This window comes from Rhinopithecus bieti, unplaced genomic scaffold (genome assembly GCF_001698545.2).
Source record: "Rhinopithecus bieti isolate Rb0 unplaced genomic scaffold, ASM169854v2 scaffold_65, whole genome shotgun sequence".
Lineage (NCBI taxonomy): Eukaryota > Metazoa > Chordata > Mammalia > Primates > Cercopithecidae > Rhinopithecus > Rhinopithecus bieti.
In genome coordinates, this window is record NW_016803344.1 from 4,642,932 (window position 1) to 4,663,303 (window position 20,372).

The 20,372-nt window shown below is 44.0% G+C and overlaps 1 protein-coding gene across 1 annotated transcript in view; it reads left to right on the forward strand.

Moving 5' to 3' along the window:
* The window catches only part of RNF24 (ring finger protein 24), a 53,108-nt gene extending 33,304 nt beyond the window's left edge, over positions 1 to 19,804 (forward strand). Inside the window, exons 5-6 of the mRNA XM_017878237.1 lie at positions 14,890 to 14,969; positions 15,759 to 19,804. Coding sequence (XP_017733726.1) covers positions 14,890 to 14,969; positions 15,759 to 15,897 — 219 coding nt within the window. The 3' untranslated portion in view covers positions 15,898 to 19,804. The remainder of the gene's footprint in view (positions 1 to 14,889; positions 14,970 to 15,758) is intronic.
* Positions 19,805 to 20,372: the final 568 nt, after the last annotated feature.

The window sequence follows — 20,372 nt, forward strand, 5'->3', positions numbered from 1 at the left end:
GACCATCCTGGCTAACACGGTGAAACCCCATCTCTACTAAAAATACAAAAAAATTAACCAGGCAAGGTGGCGGGCACCTGTAGTCCCAGCTAGGAGGCTGAGGCAGGAGAATGGCATGAACCTGGGAGGCAGAGCTTGCAGTGAGCTGAGATCGCGCCACTGCACTCCAGCCTGGGCAACAGAGTGCGACTCTGTCTCAAAAAATATATTGGCCGGGCGTGGTGGCTCACGCCTGTAATCCCAGCACTTTGGGAGGCCGAAGCAGGCAAGGATTCACGAGGTCAGGAGGATCGAGACCATCCTGGCTAACACGGGTGAAACCTCGTCTCTACTAAAAATACAAAAAAAATTAGCCAGGTGTGGCGGCAGGGGCACCTGTATTCCCAGCTACTCGGGAGGCTGAGGCATGGAGAATGGCATGAACCCGGGAAGCAGAGCTTGCAGTGAGCCGATATCACGCCACTGCACTCCAGCCTGGGGGACAGAGCGAGACTCCGTCTCAAAAACAACAACAACAACATATATATATGTGTGTCCAGGCCAGACACGGTGGTTCACACTTGTAATCCCAACTCTTTGGGAGGCTGAGGTGGGAGGATTGCTTGAGCCCAGGAGTCCAATATCAGCCTGGGCAACACAGTGAGACCTCATCTCTCTGAAAAAAAAAAAAAATTAACTGGGCTTGGTGGCACACATGTATAGTCCCAGCTACTTGGGAGGCTGAAGTGGGAGGATTGCTTGAGCCCAAGAGGTTTAGGCTGCAGTGAGCCAAGATTGTGCCACTGTACTCCAGCCTGGGTGACAGAGCAAGACCCTACCTCAAAAAAAAAAAAAGAAAAAAAAACGGAAATATTTTTCTGATGTTAATATAGCCACTCCAGCTTCCTTTTGATTGTTTGCATGGTATGTGTATTTCCACCTTTTTCTTTTCTTTTCTTTTCTTTTCTTTTTTGAGATGGAGTCTCACTCTGCTGCCCAGGCTGGAGTGCAGTGGTACAATCTTGGCTCACTGCAACCTCCACCTCCTGGGTTCAAGCAGTTCTCCTGCCTCAGCCTCCTGAGTAGTTGGGATTACAGGCACCCACCACCACGCCCAGCTAATTTTTGTATTTTTAGTAGAGACAGGGTTTCACCTTATTGGCCAGGCTGGTCTCGAATTCCTGACCTTGTGATCCACCCGCCTTGACCTCCCAAAATGCTGGGATTATAGGCATGAGCCACCGTGCCTGGCCTCCTTTAGTAATTTTCTTAAAGCAGGTCTTCTGGCTATGAATTCTGTTAGTTTGCCTTCATCTGAGAATGTTTTTATTTCACCTTCATTCCTGAAGAATATTCTTTTTTTTTTTTTTTTTTTTTTTTTTTTTTTTTTTTTTTTTTTTGAGACAGGGTCTCACTTTGTTGCCCAGGCTGGAGTGCAGTGGCCGGATCTCAGCTCACTGCAAGCTCTGCCTCCCGGGTTTACGCCATTCTCCCGCCTCAGCCTCCCAAGTAGCTGGGACTACAGGCACCCGCCACCACGCCCGGCTAGTTTTTTGTATTTTTTTAGTAGAGACGAGGTTTCACCGTATTAGCCAGGATGGTCTCAATCTCCTAACCTCGTGATCCGCCCGTCTCGGCCTCCCAAAGTGCTGGGATTACAGGCTTGAGCCACCGCACCCGGCCAAGAATATTCTTGTATATGGAACTCCAGGTTGACAGTTTTATGCCTCTTCCTTCTGGCCCACCATGATTTCTGATGAGAAATCAGGTCACTTGAATCATTCATCCCTTATCAGTAATGTATCATTTTCTCTGGCTGCTTTTAAGACTTCTTTCTTTTCTTTAGTTTTCAGCAATTTATGATACGTCTGGGCATGGATTTATTTGGATTTATCCTATTTGCAGTTTACTCAGCTTCATGAATATATAGGTTTGACTTTTGCCAAGCATGGGAAGTTTTCAGCTATTACTTCTTTAAATGTTTTTTCTGCATTTCACTCTTTCTCTCTCCCAGAACTCCAGTGACACAAATGTTAGACCCTTTGTTGTTACACAAGTCCTTGAGAATTTCTTTTCAGTAATTTTCTCTGTTGTTCAGACTAATTTCCAGTGTTCTGTCTTCTAGTTCACTGATTCTTTCCTCTATCCCCTCCATTCTGCTGTTGAGCCCATCCCTTAAGTTTTTTTATTGTGATTATTCTGTTTTAGTTCTAAAATTTTCATTCAGCTGCACATGATGGCTCACGGCTGTAATCTTAACACTTTGGGAGACCAAGGCAGAAGGATTGCATGAACTCAGGAGTTCAAGACCAGCCTGGGCAACATGGCGAAACCCCATCTCTACAAAAGAAAATACAAAATTAGCCAGGTGTGGTGGTGTGCGCCTGTAGTCTCAGCTACTCATGAGATGGGAGGATCGTTTGAGCCTGGGAAGTCGAGGGTATAATGAGCCAATATTGTGCCACTGCAGTCTAGCCAGGGTGACAGGGCAAGACTCTGTCTCAAAATACATATAAAATAAAATTTTATTCACTTTGTCCTTATACCCTCTATATCTTTGCTAATAATATCTGTTTTAGCATTTATTTCAAGGGCATTCATGATTGCTCATTTGTGCATTGTTATAAAGACCTTAAACAAAAGACCTTTGTTGTATAATTCTGACATATGTGTCATCTCATTATTGGAGATGATTCATGTGGCAACACCCTGTGGCCCTGCTCTGCCCTGCTTTCTGTAGAAAAGACTACACAAAGGTAACTCTATTGGAGTGCCCCTTGTGTGGAGTGGCATTAAAGACATTGCTTCCTTATTCTTCTTTCTCCTCACCTCCTCATAGGCTCATCCCCTTCCTTTTGCTGCAGTGAGAAAGTGGCTCTGGCCATTTGAGTTCTGCTTTGTCCCTTTCTTATATAGGAGATTCAACTCCACTTGGTCTTTCTAGGATTATTGATCAGTCTTATAAATCACATTCCTACATTTATTTATTTATTATCTTCATTTATTTATTTATTTTGAGACAACGGTCTTACTCTGTCACCCAGGCTGGAGTGCAGTGGCACAATCTCGGCTTACTGTAACCTCCGCGTCCTGGGTTCAAGCGATTCTCCTGCCTCAACCTCCCAAGTAGCTGGGATTACAGGCATATACCACCATGCTTGGCTCATTTTTTATATTTTAGTGGAGACAGGGTTTCACCATGTTAGCCAGGCTGGTCACGAACTCCTGACCTCAGGCAATCCACCCACCTCAGCCTTCCAAAGTGCTAGGATTATAGGCATGAACCACCACGCCCGGCTCCTAAATTTATTTTGAATCAGTATACAAATACCTGGAGTTTAGCTGAAGTTGGTCACAGATTAAAATTGTTAAAACATCTTTTAAAATCCAAAGCATTTATAGGGAGCCAACAGTGTGCCAGACCCTCGAGATTTATTTGTCAGACTATAGTCCCTCCCTTCCCTCCAGGAGCACCGATCCCACAGGAGAGAAAGTCATTAGTCAGTGAGACAAGTACAGTCAGTAATGGGGCAAGCACGTGAGCACAGAAGGGCCATAGAAGCTGCCTGCTGTACTTCAGTTTGGAACAAGAAAGCCAAATTTATCCTGAGTGGCAAAACCATCTTTAAGTTGCTATACTAGCTCTCAAGGATTCCAGCCTTAAATGACATCTCTGAACCAGAATTCCTGCCTCTGCAGACGATGTGATATCCTTATAAGTAAGTATTCAAGGAAAGGTATAATAATGAATGCCCACCACCACTGTCACAGAATGATTATCTAAAAGAAAACTGGACGTGTGCAGTGGCCTCACAGCTGTAATCCCAGCACTTTAGGAGGCTCAGACAGGAGGATCGTTTGAGCCCAGGAGTTCAAGACCAGACTGTGCAACATAGTGAGACCTCTTCTCTACAAAAAATTTTAAAATTAGCCAGATGTGGTGGTGCATGCCTGTAGTCCCAACTACTCAGGAGGCTGAGGCAGGAGGATCGCTTGAGCTGAGGAGGTCAAGGTTTCAGTGAGCCATGATCATGCCACTGCACTCCAGCCTGGGCAACAGTGTGAGAGGCTGTCTCTAAGATAGATAGATAGATAGATAGATAGATAGATAGATAGATAGATAGATAGATAAAAACCTGTCTCTAAGATAGATAGATAGATAGATAGATAGATAGATAGATAGATAGATAGATAGATGAAAAAAGGCCAGGTACGGTGGCTCATACCTATAATCCCAGCACTTTGGGAGGCTGAGGCGGGCGGATCACGAGGTCAAGAGATTGAGACCATCCTGGTCAACATGGGGAAACCCCGTCTCTACTAAAAATACAAAAAATTAGCTGGGCTTGGTGGTGGGCACCTGTAGTCCCAGCTACTCAGGAGGCTGAGGCAGGAGAATCGGTTGAACCTGGGAGGCAGAGGTTTCAGTGAGCCAAGATCGCGCCACTGCACTCCAGCCTGGCGACAGAGTGAGACTCCATCTCAGTAAATGAATGAANGTTTCACCGTATTAGCCAGGATGGTCTCAATCTCCTAACCTCGTGATCCGCCCGTCTCGGCCTCCCAAAGTGCTGGGATTACAGGCTTGAGCCACCGCGCCCGGCCAAGAATATTCTTGTATATGGAACTCCAGGTTGACAGTTTTTATGCCTCTTCCTTCTGGCCCACCATGATTTCTGATGAGAAATCAGGTCACTTGAATCATTCATCCCTTATCAGTAATGTATCATTTTCTCTGGCTGCTTTTAAGACTTCTTTCTTTTTCTTTAGTTTTCAGCAATTTATGATACGTCTGGGCATGGATTTATTTGGATTTATCCTATTTGCAGTTTACTCAGCTTCATGAATATATAGGTTTGACTTTTGCCAAGCATGGGAAGTTTTCAGCTATTATTTCTTTAAATGTTTTTTCTGCATTTCACTCTTTCTCTCTCCCAGAACTCCAGTGACACAAATGTTAGACCCTTTGTTGTTACACAAGTCCTTGAGAATTTCTTTTCAGTAATTTTTCTCTGTTGTTCAGACTAATTTCCAGTGTTCTGTCTTCTAGTTCACTGATTCTTTCCTCTATCCCCTCCATTCTGCTGTTGAGCCCATCCCTTAAGTTTTTTTATTGTGATTATTCTGTTTTAGTTCTAAAATTTTCATTCAGCTGCACATGATGGCTCACGGCTGTAATCTTAACACTTTGGGAGACCAAGGCAGAAGGATTGCATGAGCTCAGGAGTTCAAGACCAGCCTGGGCAACATGGCGAAACCCCATCTCTACAAAAGAAAATACAAAAATTAGCCAGGTGTGGTGGTGTGCGCCTGTAGTCTCAGCTACTCATGAGATGGGAGGATCGTTTGAGCCTGGGAAGTCGAGGGTATAATGAGCCAATATTGTGCCACTGCAGTCTAGCCAGGGTGACAGGGCAAGACTCTGTCTCAAAAATACATATAAAATAAAATTTTTATTCACTTTGTCCTTATACCCTCTATATCTTTGCTAATAATATCTGTTTTAGCATTTATTTCAAGGGCATTCATGATTGCTCATTTGTGCATTGTTATAAAGACCTTAAACAAAAGACCTTTGTTGTATAATTCTGACATATGTGTCATCTCATTATTGGAGATGATTCATGTGGCAACACCCTGTGGCCCTGCTCTGCCCTGCTTTCTGTAGAAAAAGACTACACAAAGGTAACTCTATTGGAGTGCCCCTTGTGTGGAGTGGCATTAAAGACATTGCTTCCTTATTCTTCTTTCTCCTCACCTCCTCATAGGCTCATCCCCTTCCTTTTGCTGCAGTGAGAAAGTGGCTCTGGCCATTTGAGTTCTGCTTTGTCCCTTTCTTATATAGGAGATTCAACTCCACTTGGTCTTTCTAGGATTATTGATCAGTCTTATAAATCACATTCCTACATTTATTTATTTATTATCTTCATTTATTTATTTATTTTGAGACAACGGTCTTACTCTGTCACCCAGGCTGGAGTGCAGTGGCACAATCTCGGCTTACTGTAACCTCCGCGTCCTGGGTTCAAGCGATTCTCCTGCCTCAACCTCCCAAGTAGCTGGGATTACAGGCATATACCACCATGCTTGGCTCATTTTTTATATTTTTAGTGGAGACAGGGTTTCACCATGTTAGCCAGGCTGGTCACGAACTCCTGACCTCAGGCAATCCACCCACCTCAGCCTTCCAAAGTGCTAGGATTATAGGCATGAACCACCACGCCCGGCTCCTAAATTTATTTTTGAATCAGTATACAAATACCTGGAGTTTAGCTGAAGTTGGTCACAGATTAAAATTGTTAAAACATCTTTTAAAAATCCAAAGCATTTATAGGGAGCCAACAGTGTGCCAGACCCTCGAGATTTATTTGTCAGACTATAGTCCCTCCCTTCCCTCCAGGAGCACCGATCCCACAGGAGAGAAAGTCATTAGTCAGTGAGACAAGTACAGTCAGTAATGGGGCAAGCACGTGAGCACAGAAGGGCCATAGAAGCTGCCTGCTGTACTTCAGTTTGGAACAAGAAAGCCAAATTTATCCTGAGTGGCAAAACCATCTTTAAGTTGCTATACTAGCTCTCAAGGATTCCAGCCTTAAATGACATCTCTGAACCAGAATTCCTGCCTCTGCAGACGATGTGATATCCTTATAAGTAAGTATTCAAGGAAAGGTATAATAATGAATGCCCACCACCACTGTCACAGAATGATTATCTAAAAAGAAAACTGGACGTGTGCAGTGGCCTCACAGCTGTAATCCCAGCACTTTAGGAGGCTCAGACAGGAGGATCGTTTGAGCCCAGGAGTTCAAGACCAGACTGTGCAACATAGTGAGACCTCTTCTCTACAAAAAATTTTAAAAATTAGCCAGATGTGGTGGTGCATGCCTGTAGTCCCAACTACTCAGGAGGCTGAGGCAGGAGGATCGCTTGAGCTGAGGAGGTCAAGGTTTCAGTGAGCCATGATCATGCCACTGCACTCCAGCCTGGGCAACAGTGTGAGAGGCTGTCTCTAAGATAGATAGATAGATAGATAGATAGATAGATAGATAGATAGATAAAAACCTGTCTCTAAGATAGATAGATAGATAGATAGATAGATAGATAGATAGATAGATAGATAGATGAAAAAAGGCCAGGTACGGTGGCTCATACCTATAATCCCAGCACTTTGGGAGGCTGAGGCGGGCGGATCACGAGGTCAAGAGATTGAGACCATCCTGGTCAACATGGGGAAACCCCGTCTCTACTAAAATACAAAAAATTAGCTGGGCTTGGTGGTGGGCACCTGTAGTCCCAGCTACTCAGGAGGCTGAGGCAGGAGAATCGGTTGAACCTGGGAGGCAGAGGTTTCAGTGAGCCAAGATCGCGCCACTGCACTCCAGCCTGGCGACAGAGTGAGACTCCATCTCAGTAAATGAATGAATGAATGAATGAATGGGGAAAAAAAAAAGGAAAGAACCATTTTGGCTGAATCACCTGAGCTATAGATCATTTTCATTGTGTGACACTGTCTTCCTCTCACCCTGACTCTCCACTCCTTAGTCTGTATCTGAGGTAAATTTATAGACTATGTCAACCACTTGGAAGTTATTAAATCCTACTTGGGCATTTTAGAGATCATACACTCTGTGAGTACTAGAAAATTGTGCCTGTTTCCAACACCCATGCTGTAGTTAAAGTCATTTTTACCTAGGACTTGTTTTATTTATGGGTATAATAGTGTGATATACATGGAATCATGTACAAAAGGTGACAAGATTATCAAGATGTCTGCTCCTTCATATAATTAGGAGCAAGGGAACTAACACTTTGACAAATTTAGACAAGGTAAGTATTATTCCCTATTTTGCATTTGCAGATATTGAGGTTTAAGAAAGTTTACTAGCCAGGCACAGTGGTTTGTGCCTATAGTCCTAGCTATTCAGTAGGCTGAAGCAGGAGGATCACTTGCACCCTGGAGTCCAGCCTGGCAACATAGCAAGACCTGTCTCAAAAAAAAAAAAAAAAAATGTTAGAGAAAAAAAGAGAAGTTGAATAGAATGGGCAAGTCATCTAGCTTCTGTGTGTAGAAAGGGGATGTTTGCATCTGGAACCATTACATGAGCATAACTCTACTGCCCCCACAGATGTGAAGCTTCTGCTGTTCTCCAAGTTGCAAAAAATTACTTTTGAGTGACTTGACCCAGCTTTCTTCTGCCTTCTGCAGATCCCATTAAGTACCTTTCTGACTTTCAATATGTAAAACAGACAAACTCAAGTATCTATAAACTGACCAATCAGTAAATGTCTATTCTTAGCCTAGCTTCCAACAGGCCTGACATTATCATAGGACTCATTCTTTCACTTAAAAAAAAAAAAAAAAAAAAAAAAAGACAAGATAGGCCAGGCACAGTGGCTCACACCTGTAATCCCAGCACTTTGGAAGACCAAAGGTGGGCAGATTGCCTGAGCCCAGGAGTTCAAGACCAGCCTTGGTAACATGGTGAAACCCCATCTCTACAAAAAATACAAAAATTAACCAGGAATGGCAGTGCCTGTCATCCCAGCTATTCAGGAGGCTGAACTGGGAGGATCACCTGAGCCTGAGGAGGTCATGGCTGCAGTGAGCCATGATTGCACCACTGTATTCCAGCCTTGGCAACAGAGTGAGATTATTAAGGAAAAAAAAAAAAAAAGACAAGAGTGTTGGGGAACACTTCCCAACTCATTTTTAAGAGGTTGGTATTACCCTGATAACAAACCCAGACAAAGATATTACAAAGAAAGAAAATGGCAAAACAGTATCTCTTATGAATATAAGTGTAAAAATCCTCAACAGAATACTAGCAAATCAAATCCTACAGTATATAAAAAAAGATTATATACCATAATCAAATGGAACTTATCCCAGGAATGCAAGGTTGGTTCAACGTAAGTAGATCAGTCAATGTGATACACCTTATTAATAGAATAAATGGGGGAAGAAAAGACATGGTCATCTCAGTAGATAACAGTATAAGCCTTTGACAAAACCCAGCTTTCTTTCACGATAAAAGCATTCAATAATTCAATAAACCTAAAAATAGAGGGAACTTCCTCAGCCTGATAAAGGGCATCTGTAAAAAGCCCACAGCTAATATTATACTTAATGGTTGAAGACAAAGTTTTCCTTCTTAGACAAGGAAGAAGGCAGGACTCCTGCTCTTAGCAATTTTATCAACTTGTTACTTGAGGGTCTAGCCAGGGCAGTTAAGAAAAAATAATAAAGGGCGTTCAGATGGGAAAGAAGTAAAACTGTCTATTTGCAGATGACATGACTTTATAAATATTATAGAATACTAAATAAAAAAAAACTGAGAGGCTGAGTGCAGTGGCTCATGCCTGTAATCCCAGCACTTTGGGAGGCCGAGGCGGGCAGATCACCTGAGGTCAAGAGTTCAAGACTAGCCTGGCCAACGTGGTGAAACCCCGACTTTACTAAAATACAAAAATTAGCCAGGCATGATGGTGGGTGCCTGTAATCCCAGCTACTCAGGAGGCTGAGATGGGAGAATCACTTGAACCCAGGAGGCAGCGGTTGCAGTGAGCAGAGATCATGCCATTGCACTGCAGCCTGGGTGACTGAGTGAGACTCTGTCTCAAAAAAAAAAAAAAAGAAAAGAACAACAACAAAAAAACTATGAGAGCTAATAATGAGTTCATCAGGTTTCCTAGATATAAGATCAATATACAAAAACTAGTTAAACCTACACACTAGCAATTAAGAAAATTTCATTTGTGGCCAGGCGTGGTGGCTCACACTTATAATCCCAGCACTTTGGGAGGCTGAGGCGGGCAGATCACCTGAGGTCGGGAGTTCGAGACCAACCTGACCAACATGGAGAAACTCTGTCTCTACTAAAAATACAAAATTAGCTGGGCACTGTGGTGCATGCCTGTAATCCCAGCTACTCAGGAGGCTGAGGCAGGAGAATCGCTTGAACCCAGGAGGCAGAGGTTGTGGTGAGCTGAGATCACACCATTGCACTCCAGCATGGGCAACGAGCAAAACTCCATCTCAAAAAAAAAAAAAAATTTTTCATTTGTAATAGCATCAAAAATAGTAAGATACCTAGGAATAAATTTAACAACAGAAGCCCAGATTTATATGCTGAAAACTATAAAACATTGAAAAGATAATAAAACCTAAATAAATGGGATGACATCCCATGTTCATTGGTTAGAAAATATTGGTAAGCTGGCAGTAGTATCCAAAGTATTTACCAAATCATCTTTTCAAAATCCCATCTGCCCTTTTTAAGCACAAATTGACAAGCATATGAATTCTAAAATTCACATGGAAATGTAAAAGATCCAGAATAGCCAAAAGAATCTTGAAAAAGAAGAACAGAGTTAGAGAACTCACACCTCCCAATTTCAAAACTTACTATACAAAGCTACAGTATTTAATACAGCGTGACATAGGTATATTGATAGCTATATAGATCAGTGGAATAGAACTGCAAGTCCAAAAATAAATTCAAACATTTATGGTCAGTTGATTTTCAACAAGGGTGCCAAGACAATTCAGTGGTGCTGGGACAACTGGGTGTCTACATGCAAAAGAATAAATTTAGACATCTACCTTATACTATATACAAAGATTGCTCAAAAGTCAAAGAACTAAATGTATCAGCTAATATTATAAAACACTCAGACATAAACATAGGTGAGCCCAGTGCCATGGCACATGCCTGTAATCCCAGCTCCTTGGGAGGCTGAGGGGGAAGCTCCCTTGAGTCCAGGAATTTGAGACCAGCCTGGGCAACACAGCAAGACTCTGTCTCTAAAAAACAAAAAGGAGAAATAAACATAGATGTATAAATCTTCATAGCCGTGGATTGGGCAGTGGTTCTTAGATATGACATCTAAAGCACAAGCAAGCTAAGAAAAAATAGTTAAACTTCATCAGGCCATCCATGGCTCACTCCTGTAATCCCAACATGTTGGGAGGCCAAGACGAGAAGATTGCTTGAGTGCAGGAGTTCGAGACCAGCCTGGGCAACATAGTGAGGAGACCTTGTCTCTACTTAAAAAAAAAAAAATTAGCTGGGTGTGGTGGTGTGTGCCTGTAGTCCCAGCTATTTGGGAGTTTGAGGCTTGAGGAGCTGGAGGATTGCTTGAGATCAGGAGATTGAGGCTGCAGTGAGCTATGATGGCACCACTGCACTCCAGCCTGGGTGACAGAGCAAGACTGTCTCAAAAAAAAAAAAATTTAAAAACTTTTGTGCTTCAAAAGACATTATCCTGAAAGTAAAGGCAACCCACAGGGAGAAACTATTCACAAGTCTTATATCTGATAAGGGTCTGGTATTTAAAATGTATTAAGAACTCTTAGAACTCAGTAATAAGCCTGCAAAATAAAAAGGTCTGCAAATATTTTCTCCCAGTCTTTTCATCCTAACGGGTCCTTTGCAGAAAGAAAGTTTTTTAATTTGATCAAGTCCAGTTTATCCATTTTTTCCTTTGATTGCTTTTCTTAGGTTGTGCTTTGGTTGTGCTTAGGTTGTGTTTCTGCTTAGGTTGCGTGTGTTTTTAATGTCTGTGAATGTGCAGTGCTCTAACATCATTTGTTGAAAAGGCTTTCTTTCTGCCATTGAAATGCTTTTTGCACCTTTGTCAAAATTAGTTGGCTCTCTGATAAGGGAGTTCGGTCTAAAATATATAAAGAACTCTTACCACTTAATAATAAAAAGAAAAATAAGCCAACTAATAAATTGACAAAGGATTTAATAGGCATTTCTCCATCAAAGATATGTGGTGGTCAATAAGCACGGTATCATTAGTCATTAAGGAAATGACCCATTTACACCCATTAAGATAACTATAGTAAAAAAGACAAGAATAAGTATTGGTGATGATATGGAGAAATAACAACCCACATGTACTGCTGATAGGAATGTAAAATGGTACAGCCACTTTGGAAATCAGTTTTGTAGCTCCTCAAAAAGGTAAACAGAGTTACCATATGACGCAGCAATTCTACTTCTTGATACATACCCAAAAGAATGTAAACAAGGACTCAACCAGATACTTGTACACCAGTGTTTATAGCAGCATTGTCCACAATAGCCAAAAGGTAGAAACAACCCAGCTGGCAATCAACAGATAAATGGGTAAACCAAATACATTACATACATACAATGGAATATTATTCAGCCATGAAAATGAATGAAGTACTGATATATGTTACAATGCAGATGAACCTTGAAGACATTATGTTAAGGGAAAGAAGCCAGACACGAAAGATTACATATTGTATGGTTCCATTTATATGAAATGTCCAGAGTAGACAAATCCATCAATAAAGAAAGTAGATTAGTGGTTAGTTGCCAGAGATTGGAGAAAGGGGAGAATGGGGAGTGACTGCCTATGAATATGGGCTTTTCTTGGGGGTGGGGGTGGCATTTGATGCAAATGTTCTGGAATTAGATTGTAAAGATGGCTGCACAAATCTACATCTAAAACTTGCTGAATTGTACTATTACTTAAAGGAGTGAATATTATAGTACATTAATTGTATCTCAATTTTTTAATGGTGATGGGAAGTCACACTAGAGAAACAATCTCATTGAATACTGGAAATGAAAGTTTATTTGCAAAATATGATCTGTAAAGGAAAGTTGTAAAATGAGTTTGGCTCTCGGAACTTCTAGGAAGTCATCTGAGGCTTTTCTTTTTTTGTAATTGCCATTGACTTTGGTCACCTTTAGCATTTAACGTGTCGGAGTTTATCTTGTTTTTTCTCAGGTGGCTATAGTTTTAGGATTTGTTTATTCAGAACGTAATAGCACATTATACCATTAATAGTAACTCCATTTTGGGGCCGGGCACGGTGGCTCATGACTGTAATCCCAGCACTTTGGGAGGCTGAGGCAGGCAGATCACAAGGTCAAGAGATCGAGACCATCCTGGCCAACATGGTGAAAACCCGTCTCTACTAAAAATACAGCTGTGTATGGTTGGCATGCGCCTGTAGTCCCAGCTACTCGAGAGTCTGAGGCAGGAGAATCACTTGAACTCAGGAGGTGGAGATTGCAGTGAGCTGAGATCGCACCACTGCACTCCAGCCTGGCAACAGAGCAAGACTCCGTTTCCAAAAGGAAAAAAAAAAAGAAAGAAACTCCATTTTGGAAAGCTACTAATCTAATTTTGGGTCCTGGAAAAATAAGTGAATAAAAGTAAGCAACTCTCCAACCTCTGCGTCAATAGGATCAGTGCTAAATCTCCAGAGGACAGTCCTGACCCTGTTTCGGAAGGTGGAGCTGAGAGGAAAACTGGCTGTTGAAGGCCAGAGGGCCAATCACACAGTCTAGGAGATGGGAGTATCATTCCATCTTTACATGTGGGAAGCTGAGGCCCAAAAAGATACCACTAGGCTGAAACTGCTGGATTCTTACCTTTACCAAAGCACAGCTTATTCTCAACCTCCCTTCAGAAAACAAAAATGGGCTTGAAAACAGTACTTCCATTATAAAATGTAGACATCAATAAAAACAACTGGCATTGGTAGACCGCCTTACTGTGTCCTTAGCCCTGCCCTCCAAGCTGAGCTGATGACAGCCCTGTGTGGGGTGGGGCAGGTCATGTCCTTATTGTACAAATGAAGGAACAGAGCTCTGTGAGGAATCTTGAGGGCAGAGGCCACACAGCTAGTGTGTCTGAGCCAAGGCCAGCCACCTATCCTTCTCTCCTCCCTCCTCCCCTGCCATCTTGGTAGGGATGCTGCGTCCAACAGAGCACAGTTATCCATTCTCCTCCTCCTGTGAAGATCCTGTCTGTCGTACACACAAGGCCCTGAAAGCTACCTCAGCAAGGATGTTTAAAAACCAACACCAAGAGCCACGTGTCCTGCCTAGATTATGTTATATAACCTAAGAAGACTGGGTTACGTGTTATAGGTTAAGAAACTAGTGACAGCAAAGCCATCAACAGTCCAGGCTAGAAATGGTGATGGCCTGAACTGGGATCCTTGGGAATGGACAGGGAAGCAAGTAGGGAGGAAGGAGTTCAACCACTGAGCAGGAGAAAGAAATGGCACAGTAGCACATCAGTGCAACAGACCTGGGTCCCCAGCCAGGCCTGGCCACTCTCCAACTAAATGGCCTCAAGCAACATTATTTTCCTGAGCTTCTGTTTACTCGTCTGTAAAATGGGTCAGTGTGGCGACACGTGGTATCCACAGGCCCTGGTGAATGCCCAGGAAACAGTGTTGGAACCCAGTCCCTGGGTACGAAGGCAAAGGCCTCTCTCCAAGCCATGGAGACTAATCATCGCCTGAGAGCAGTCCTGGCACATGTTCAAGAGTTAACTGAGTGTTCAGTAACTTTTTATATGACAAAGACACTGACAGAAGGACAGTGCCAAAGTGGGAGGCCCCAGGAACTATAAATAGCGTGTTACTGCAAGCTGTACCACAAAAACAGGAGAAAAGATTGCCAGGCCTTCAGCAGTCCCTTTCAGTGAGTGCTTGGGAGCCAGGCTGTGCTGCTGACAAGGTGGAGAACCCAGCGAGCCTCAGTCCTTTGGCATACCAGGAAAGGGACAGCATGTTAAGCTGGCAGATGTGAGAGTAACCCTCCCTCAGTCCCACACTTCTGATGCACTGAAGTAAAAGCAGCTGCCTCTTGCTTTCTGTCTTCTCCCATCTGCACACCTCCTTGAAGATGTGGGACAGGAAGAGCAGGAGACTCATCTATTTGGGCCTGTTTCTTTTCATTCATTCATTCATTCTTTTTTTTTTTTTTTTTTTTTTTTTTTAGATTTTTTTTTTTTAAGATAAGAGTCTCATGAGTCCCTTCAAATGGTTGAGCCTCAGGAGCCTGCACTCTACTTTGTACCTGGGAGGATACTTAACAGACACTTGGCTTCATTTGTGCATTTGTCTTTCAGCTCTGTGCAGTGTGCCTAGAAGACTTCAAGCCTCGAGATGAGTTGGGGATTTGCCCATGTAAGCACGCCTTCCACAGAAAGTGAGTATTGGTATGGAATTATTTAATGGGACCCGAGTTTGAGGCACATCGACCAACTTCTTCTGGGTTTTAGGGCAGTGCCAGACAAGCTTGATGGCTTCATGATTGGTCTGTAATGCAGAAAGCTGACAGCACCCTGCAGGTGGAATGTGTGTGTGTGACATTAGGAGACAGCAGAGTGGTGGAACGTGACCACCACGTCAGGATTATGGGCAGAGAGCCAAATGAGTCTACAGTTGGAGCCCAAGCAATAAACAGCTATTTAGCTGGAACTTTCCAGTGAGAGCCTCTGTCTCCCGAAAACTTATTTAAATCAAAACCATAGTTATTTAAAATCAAAATAAATGAAGTCTGGATATAAATGGTAGTGTGGGGCTCTCTCCTCCCACTTTCTGCAGACATACTAATATTTCTCATTCTCTTATAACTTTTTGTGTTGTATTTGTTAGAAAATTTTATTTTCCTACTTCTTACGTCCCTCTTCAGTGCACTTTGTTCTTGTAAGGAGTCATGGGCAACTGAGGGTATTACATACTATCTGTGGCTTCACACATGGAAGATGGGAGGCTCTAGAAGGAGAAGGGGATTGCTGACCCCTTGGCCTCTCCCCTCTCCTTCCCTTTCTCTTCCCTCTTTCCAGGGGGTGACATCCATTCACCACCTAGTAGGGGAGCTCCTTGGACCATACAGTAGACATTGTCTGGGTGACAGATATGGAGATGTTCAGCAAAACAGCCGTGCCATGAGCATAGGACTGATGTCTTCCCCCTGTGGTGTCTCCTTCTGCAGGTGCCTTATTAAGTGGCTGGAGGTTCGTAAAGTATGTCCCTTGTGCAACATGCCAGTTCTACAGCTGGCCCAGTTGCATAGTAAGCAGGACCGTGGACCCCCTCAGGGGCCCCTTCCTGGGGCAGAGAACATTGTATAGCTTACCACAAGGATCAGACTGTTGCTGGACACAACGTCCGTGTGGAGCCAGGAGGAACACAAGCGGTGTCTGTATTGGCTGCTCTCTACCTAGGACACCAGCTGCCACTTCTTTTGCCTCATGAAGAACTCTTGGGCCAGCCAAGCTGGGAACCTAGGTGTCTGGGTCTTGTGACAACCAAAGCACTTTGACACTACCCCCTGCCAAGAGAAGAGGAGTGGATGAGCCTGCGGGTTTGCCTCAAGAAACTTCATGAGGGTCTCTTACTAACTCCATTACACTCTGTCTCCTGGAGTCTCATCTCCATGTCAAGCAGGAGGGTAAAGAAGGGAACTAAGAGCAGGTCTTTAAAGCCACACCCCCACCTGCGGATGGATGGGTTTCTCTATAGGCCACGCAGGCCTTTGTAGCAGCAAACACTTCCAGCAGCCCTTGAGCCAAGTAAAACCAGCACAACCAGCCGCCAGTGGTCGGTGAGGCAGTGCCGACAAGGCTCATGTTATATTCCTTTGATAAGGCCATCTTGGAACCCAAGGGCTTTGAGTAGCAGTGTCCTTCACCACCCATTTCCCCCTCAGGATTACAACACCTGCTATCAAATCATCTAAGCTGAAAACATTAGATGCGCTTGGAAAGGCCTAGTCAGAAGCCATTTCCTCTCACATTTCCCTCTCCTATGCACCAGTGAGGCCCATCCAGAGCCCCAGCAGTGGGTGGGCCCTGAGTCCACACTGTCCCTGAGTGATCCAGGAGGCTGCCCACATCCCCACATGTGCACTGTGGTTCTAGTGTAGCTGCTATGGGCCCACTGCCACTGCCTCAGGAGGGAGCCACTGTGAACCCCTCGAGTGGCTCCAAAGAGCAGTGGCTTTTTGAGAATGGCCCATACTACTGGCCAAGCTGGATGAAGGGAATGCTGACCCCTTGGCCTCTCCCACTCCTCCTTCCATCTCTTCCGTCTCTTGCCCTATCTCTTTTTCTACTTCAGGAAAAAAAAAAAAATGCTTGTCATTCACTTTTTAACACTTTATCCCAAATAAGGTCCCTGTGTAATTCTGAAGCTGGTGATCCATTTGGAATTGTAAATAATTTCAGGAAGCTCCTGCAGGGCTGTCCACCGTTGGTGTGTGCCTCAGTATTTGGACTTGCGAAAGTGAAAGTGTCTTTATAGGAGAGAAACGCATGCTGCTCTTTAGCTCTTTCTGTCCAACTTTTCTAGAAATGACTCAGAGTCCATTAGGATTTGTGAATATTGTATAAATCAGCTATGGAAAGCAGCAGGTCAGATGGAAAATTCTTTTCCACAGCCCTGCTCTCTGCCTCCCTCCATCTTAGGAGTGCCTGCCTCAATTCCTCGTCAACTGCTTTGCTCCACTCCATCCCATAGATGTGAGTGGGGGAAGTTTTTCATTAGGAATACATTCTGCGTGACATGGAGAATGGATGGAGGGAGCTTTGCTACTCTGCTCTTGGCATGACTCCAGGATTTTTTTCTGGAATCCAACCTGTGTCGTCTTAGGAGAAGGAACCTGTCCTTGGCTCAGATGGCTGGGGTCAGATGAGGAGGAAAATTTCCATTAGTCTAGAAAAGTGCTGGACAGAATCCAGTTTGGAAAATTACAAATCCAGTTGGTCAAAATAGGCCATTTCCTATGTGTGACCTATTCGTGGTATGCCAACTGGACTGCTTCCTAAACAGGACAAGGAAAGTGAGGAATATTTTTATATGAAAGCCTTAGCCTGTCTGGCACCCATGAAAAGAACTATGTATGCACTCCCACTTTCACCATCTTTTTGCATTCTCTATTTGTAGCACGATAGAATTGAATGCTGCAAAACACCCCGTTTATAGTGAGCTGTTTTCAGTGACCAATGTCAGAAGGAGGCTTGCTTCTGGACTAGCCTCACTAATTACCAGCAGCCACCATTTTCCATGGAATGGCCTTGGGACAGATGTCACTTCTCTGTTATGGGGCTCTAATAGGAAAGAGAATTTTTTTTTCCCTCAAAGGAGGAATTTCCTATTATCAGTACTGCAAATTATTGCTGCTCACAGCTTTTGCAGGATTCTAGTCTTTCAGTTGCAGCCTTTTTCTGTCCCTGTGCATGAGTACTAACAAAAGACAGCCTCACCAAGTCCGTGTATTTGAACAGAGGCAAGTTAATTCATCCCCCTGTCAGAGCCACAGGCATGTAGAGGGGGTTGACACATAGCACTGGACCAGGGCGCAAAACCCAGATAGTTCCAGCCGTGAGAGGAAAGCACAAGAATGTCTGCACTCTGCACTTGGCACCATCTTGGGTCTGCTTTGCCCGGATGAGGGACCACTAACAACCTTCTCAGCACATGTGAATGTGGAGTGATTTTAAAATGCATTCATTCTGCTAGGACTGGGCTGGAAGCTGGAACGGTGAGAGTACTTTTTCTGCTCGTAGTCATCTCCCTTTCTCAGCGTGACATCCTCCTGCAGCAAGCCTAGTATCACTAACAGTAGTTCCTGCAACTCTTAGCAACACAACCTGAATATTTGCTCCCTGCATCTGGGTCCTCCACCAGGGCGGGCCTGTGCATCTGCATTGCTGTACATGCAAATAGAAGGCCTTTTAATTTACATCCTCCTTTAATTCTGATTAAAATCGCAGGGTTTTTTGTTTGAAAGACAATCCTTTTTTTTTTTTTTAAAGAATGAGTTAGGGACCCCTTTATACTCTCTTGGCTAAACACTCGAACCCCATGGTAAAGTCACCCTTTCCGCATCTGTCTTCAGGAGTTGTTGGGACTTGTTACTGTGTAGATGCGTGGGGATTCTGATCTGCTCTTGGACCACTGGCTGGTATCCTTTGTGTGTTTCTTAAGCAGCTCAAAGATAGAATGTTGCTGGTCTGCTGTGGGTTAGTGGAGCATAACTCAGCCCTAACTGGACTCCATGGGTGGCTGAATCATTAGTAGTTGCTAGGGAGACATTTGAATTCAGCTGGCTTCAGAAACAGGGAACAAAACCAGCCTGACTTGATTCCTGGTTGGGTCGGTATCAGACACTAGGAAGTTGACATCTGCTTTTCTTTGCCACTTGTGATTTGGTTAGGCCTGTCCCTGGCAGATAAGGTCCTTGGAGCCTGTGCTTGCCTAGCCAGGGAAGGCATGACAGAAATGGCCAAATAGGGGCAAGTGACCTCTGGGAAGGTCTGAGCTGAGGGATACAGGGGACCTCCCACCATTGCCGGATACTCTGTTCTTGACAAGAAGATCCTTTTCCCCAGTGCCAAGCCCCTTGGATCCATCAGCGGAATAGCCTCGGGCCTTGTCCTTTTCACAACCCCACTTCAAAATCATGTCATCTCCATGGCCTGATCCTGCTCTAAGCTACTTTGAACAAGTAGGAATTATTTTTCTGAGAGGCTTTTTGGGAATTATGAAATCCATCCTGGGCGGTATCCCCAGGGCTCTAGGCAGAGTGCTGAGAGTGATGGAATTGCCTCTTGCCACTCACTAGCCCCAGGCCTTTCTGCAGGTTAGCCTCTGAGTCTCTTTTTCCTCATCTACCACCCAGGTATTGTAATAACACTAATAACACCCCCGCACCTCTTGTGAGGGTTAGCTGGTGCCCAGAGCCTGGTGGGCAGCAGGCCTGGTGTCATGGGGGCTGCTGATGCCACATAACATTATCTGGGTCACATGGGCTCCTCTGCTGTCATGATAGGAATAGAACCTCAGCCAAAAAGCCTCCTGAGCTGTAGGGGCTTTCCCTGAGGCCCAGGTTCACCTGGCCCCTTTCTTCCTTGGTCATCTCTGCCTTTGCCCACAGTGAACTCTGACTTGGTGGTTCAGTGCTGAGTATTCCTTTCTTAATGTTTTGAATAGGTAGTCCATTCACGTGTTTCACAAATCATAAAGTAGTTAAAAGCCTTTCTTGAGTTCCTGATGCCCAGCAAGCTCAGCTCCTCACTCCATGAGTACTTACTCTTAGTTTGTTCCTTGGGTATCCTTCCAGAGATCATTTATGCATGTACACACGTGTATATGTGTGTGTATATAATTTTTCTCCTTTTCTACTCATGCGATACCAGACAAGTGTATTCAAGGAACATTCCTACTAATGTGGGAAGAGCCATCCCAGAAATCAGAATACAAAATGTGAACCCAGAATTGGGGGATGTTTTTGCAATCACATTCCTGTTGAATAAGACATACTTTCATTTTATTGCAACATACTGAAATGTAGTTTTCTATACAAATCAGAATCTGCAGTCCCTCCCTTACCCCAAATGCCCAGCTAATCCAAGAGCACAACCAGATTTTTCTGATTGACTTTCTGTGACAGGGTGCTCAAGATCAGGCTCTGTAGCTGACAGCAGTGGCACAGGCCTCGGGTGCCTGGACAGCTGCTGGTCCCTCCCCGACCTTGGCCAGTTCCAAGTGAGGTCCAGTGGTGATGTGTGGCTACAACTGTTGTGGTCTCTTAGGCAAACTCTTG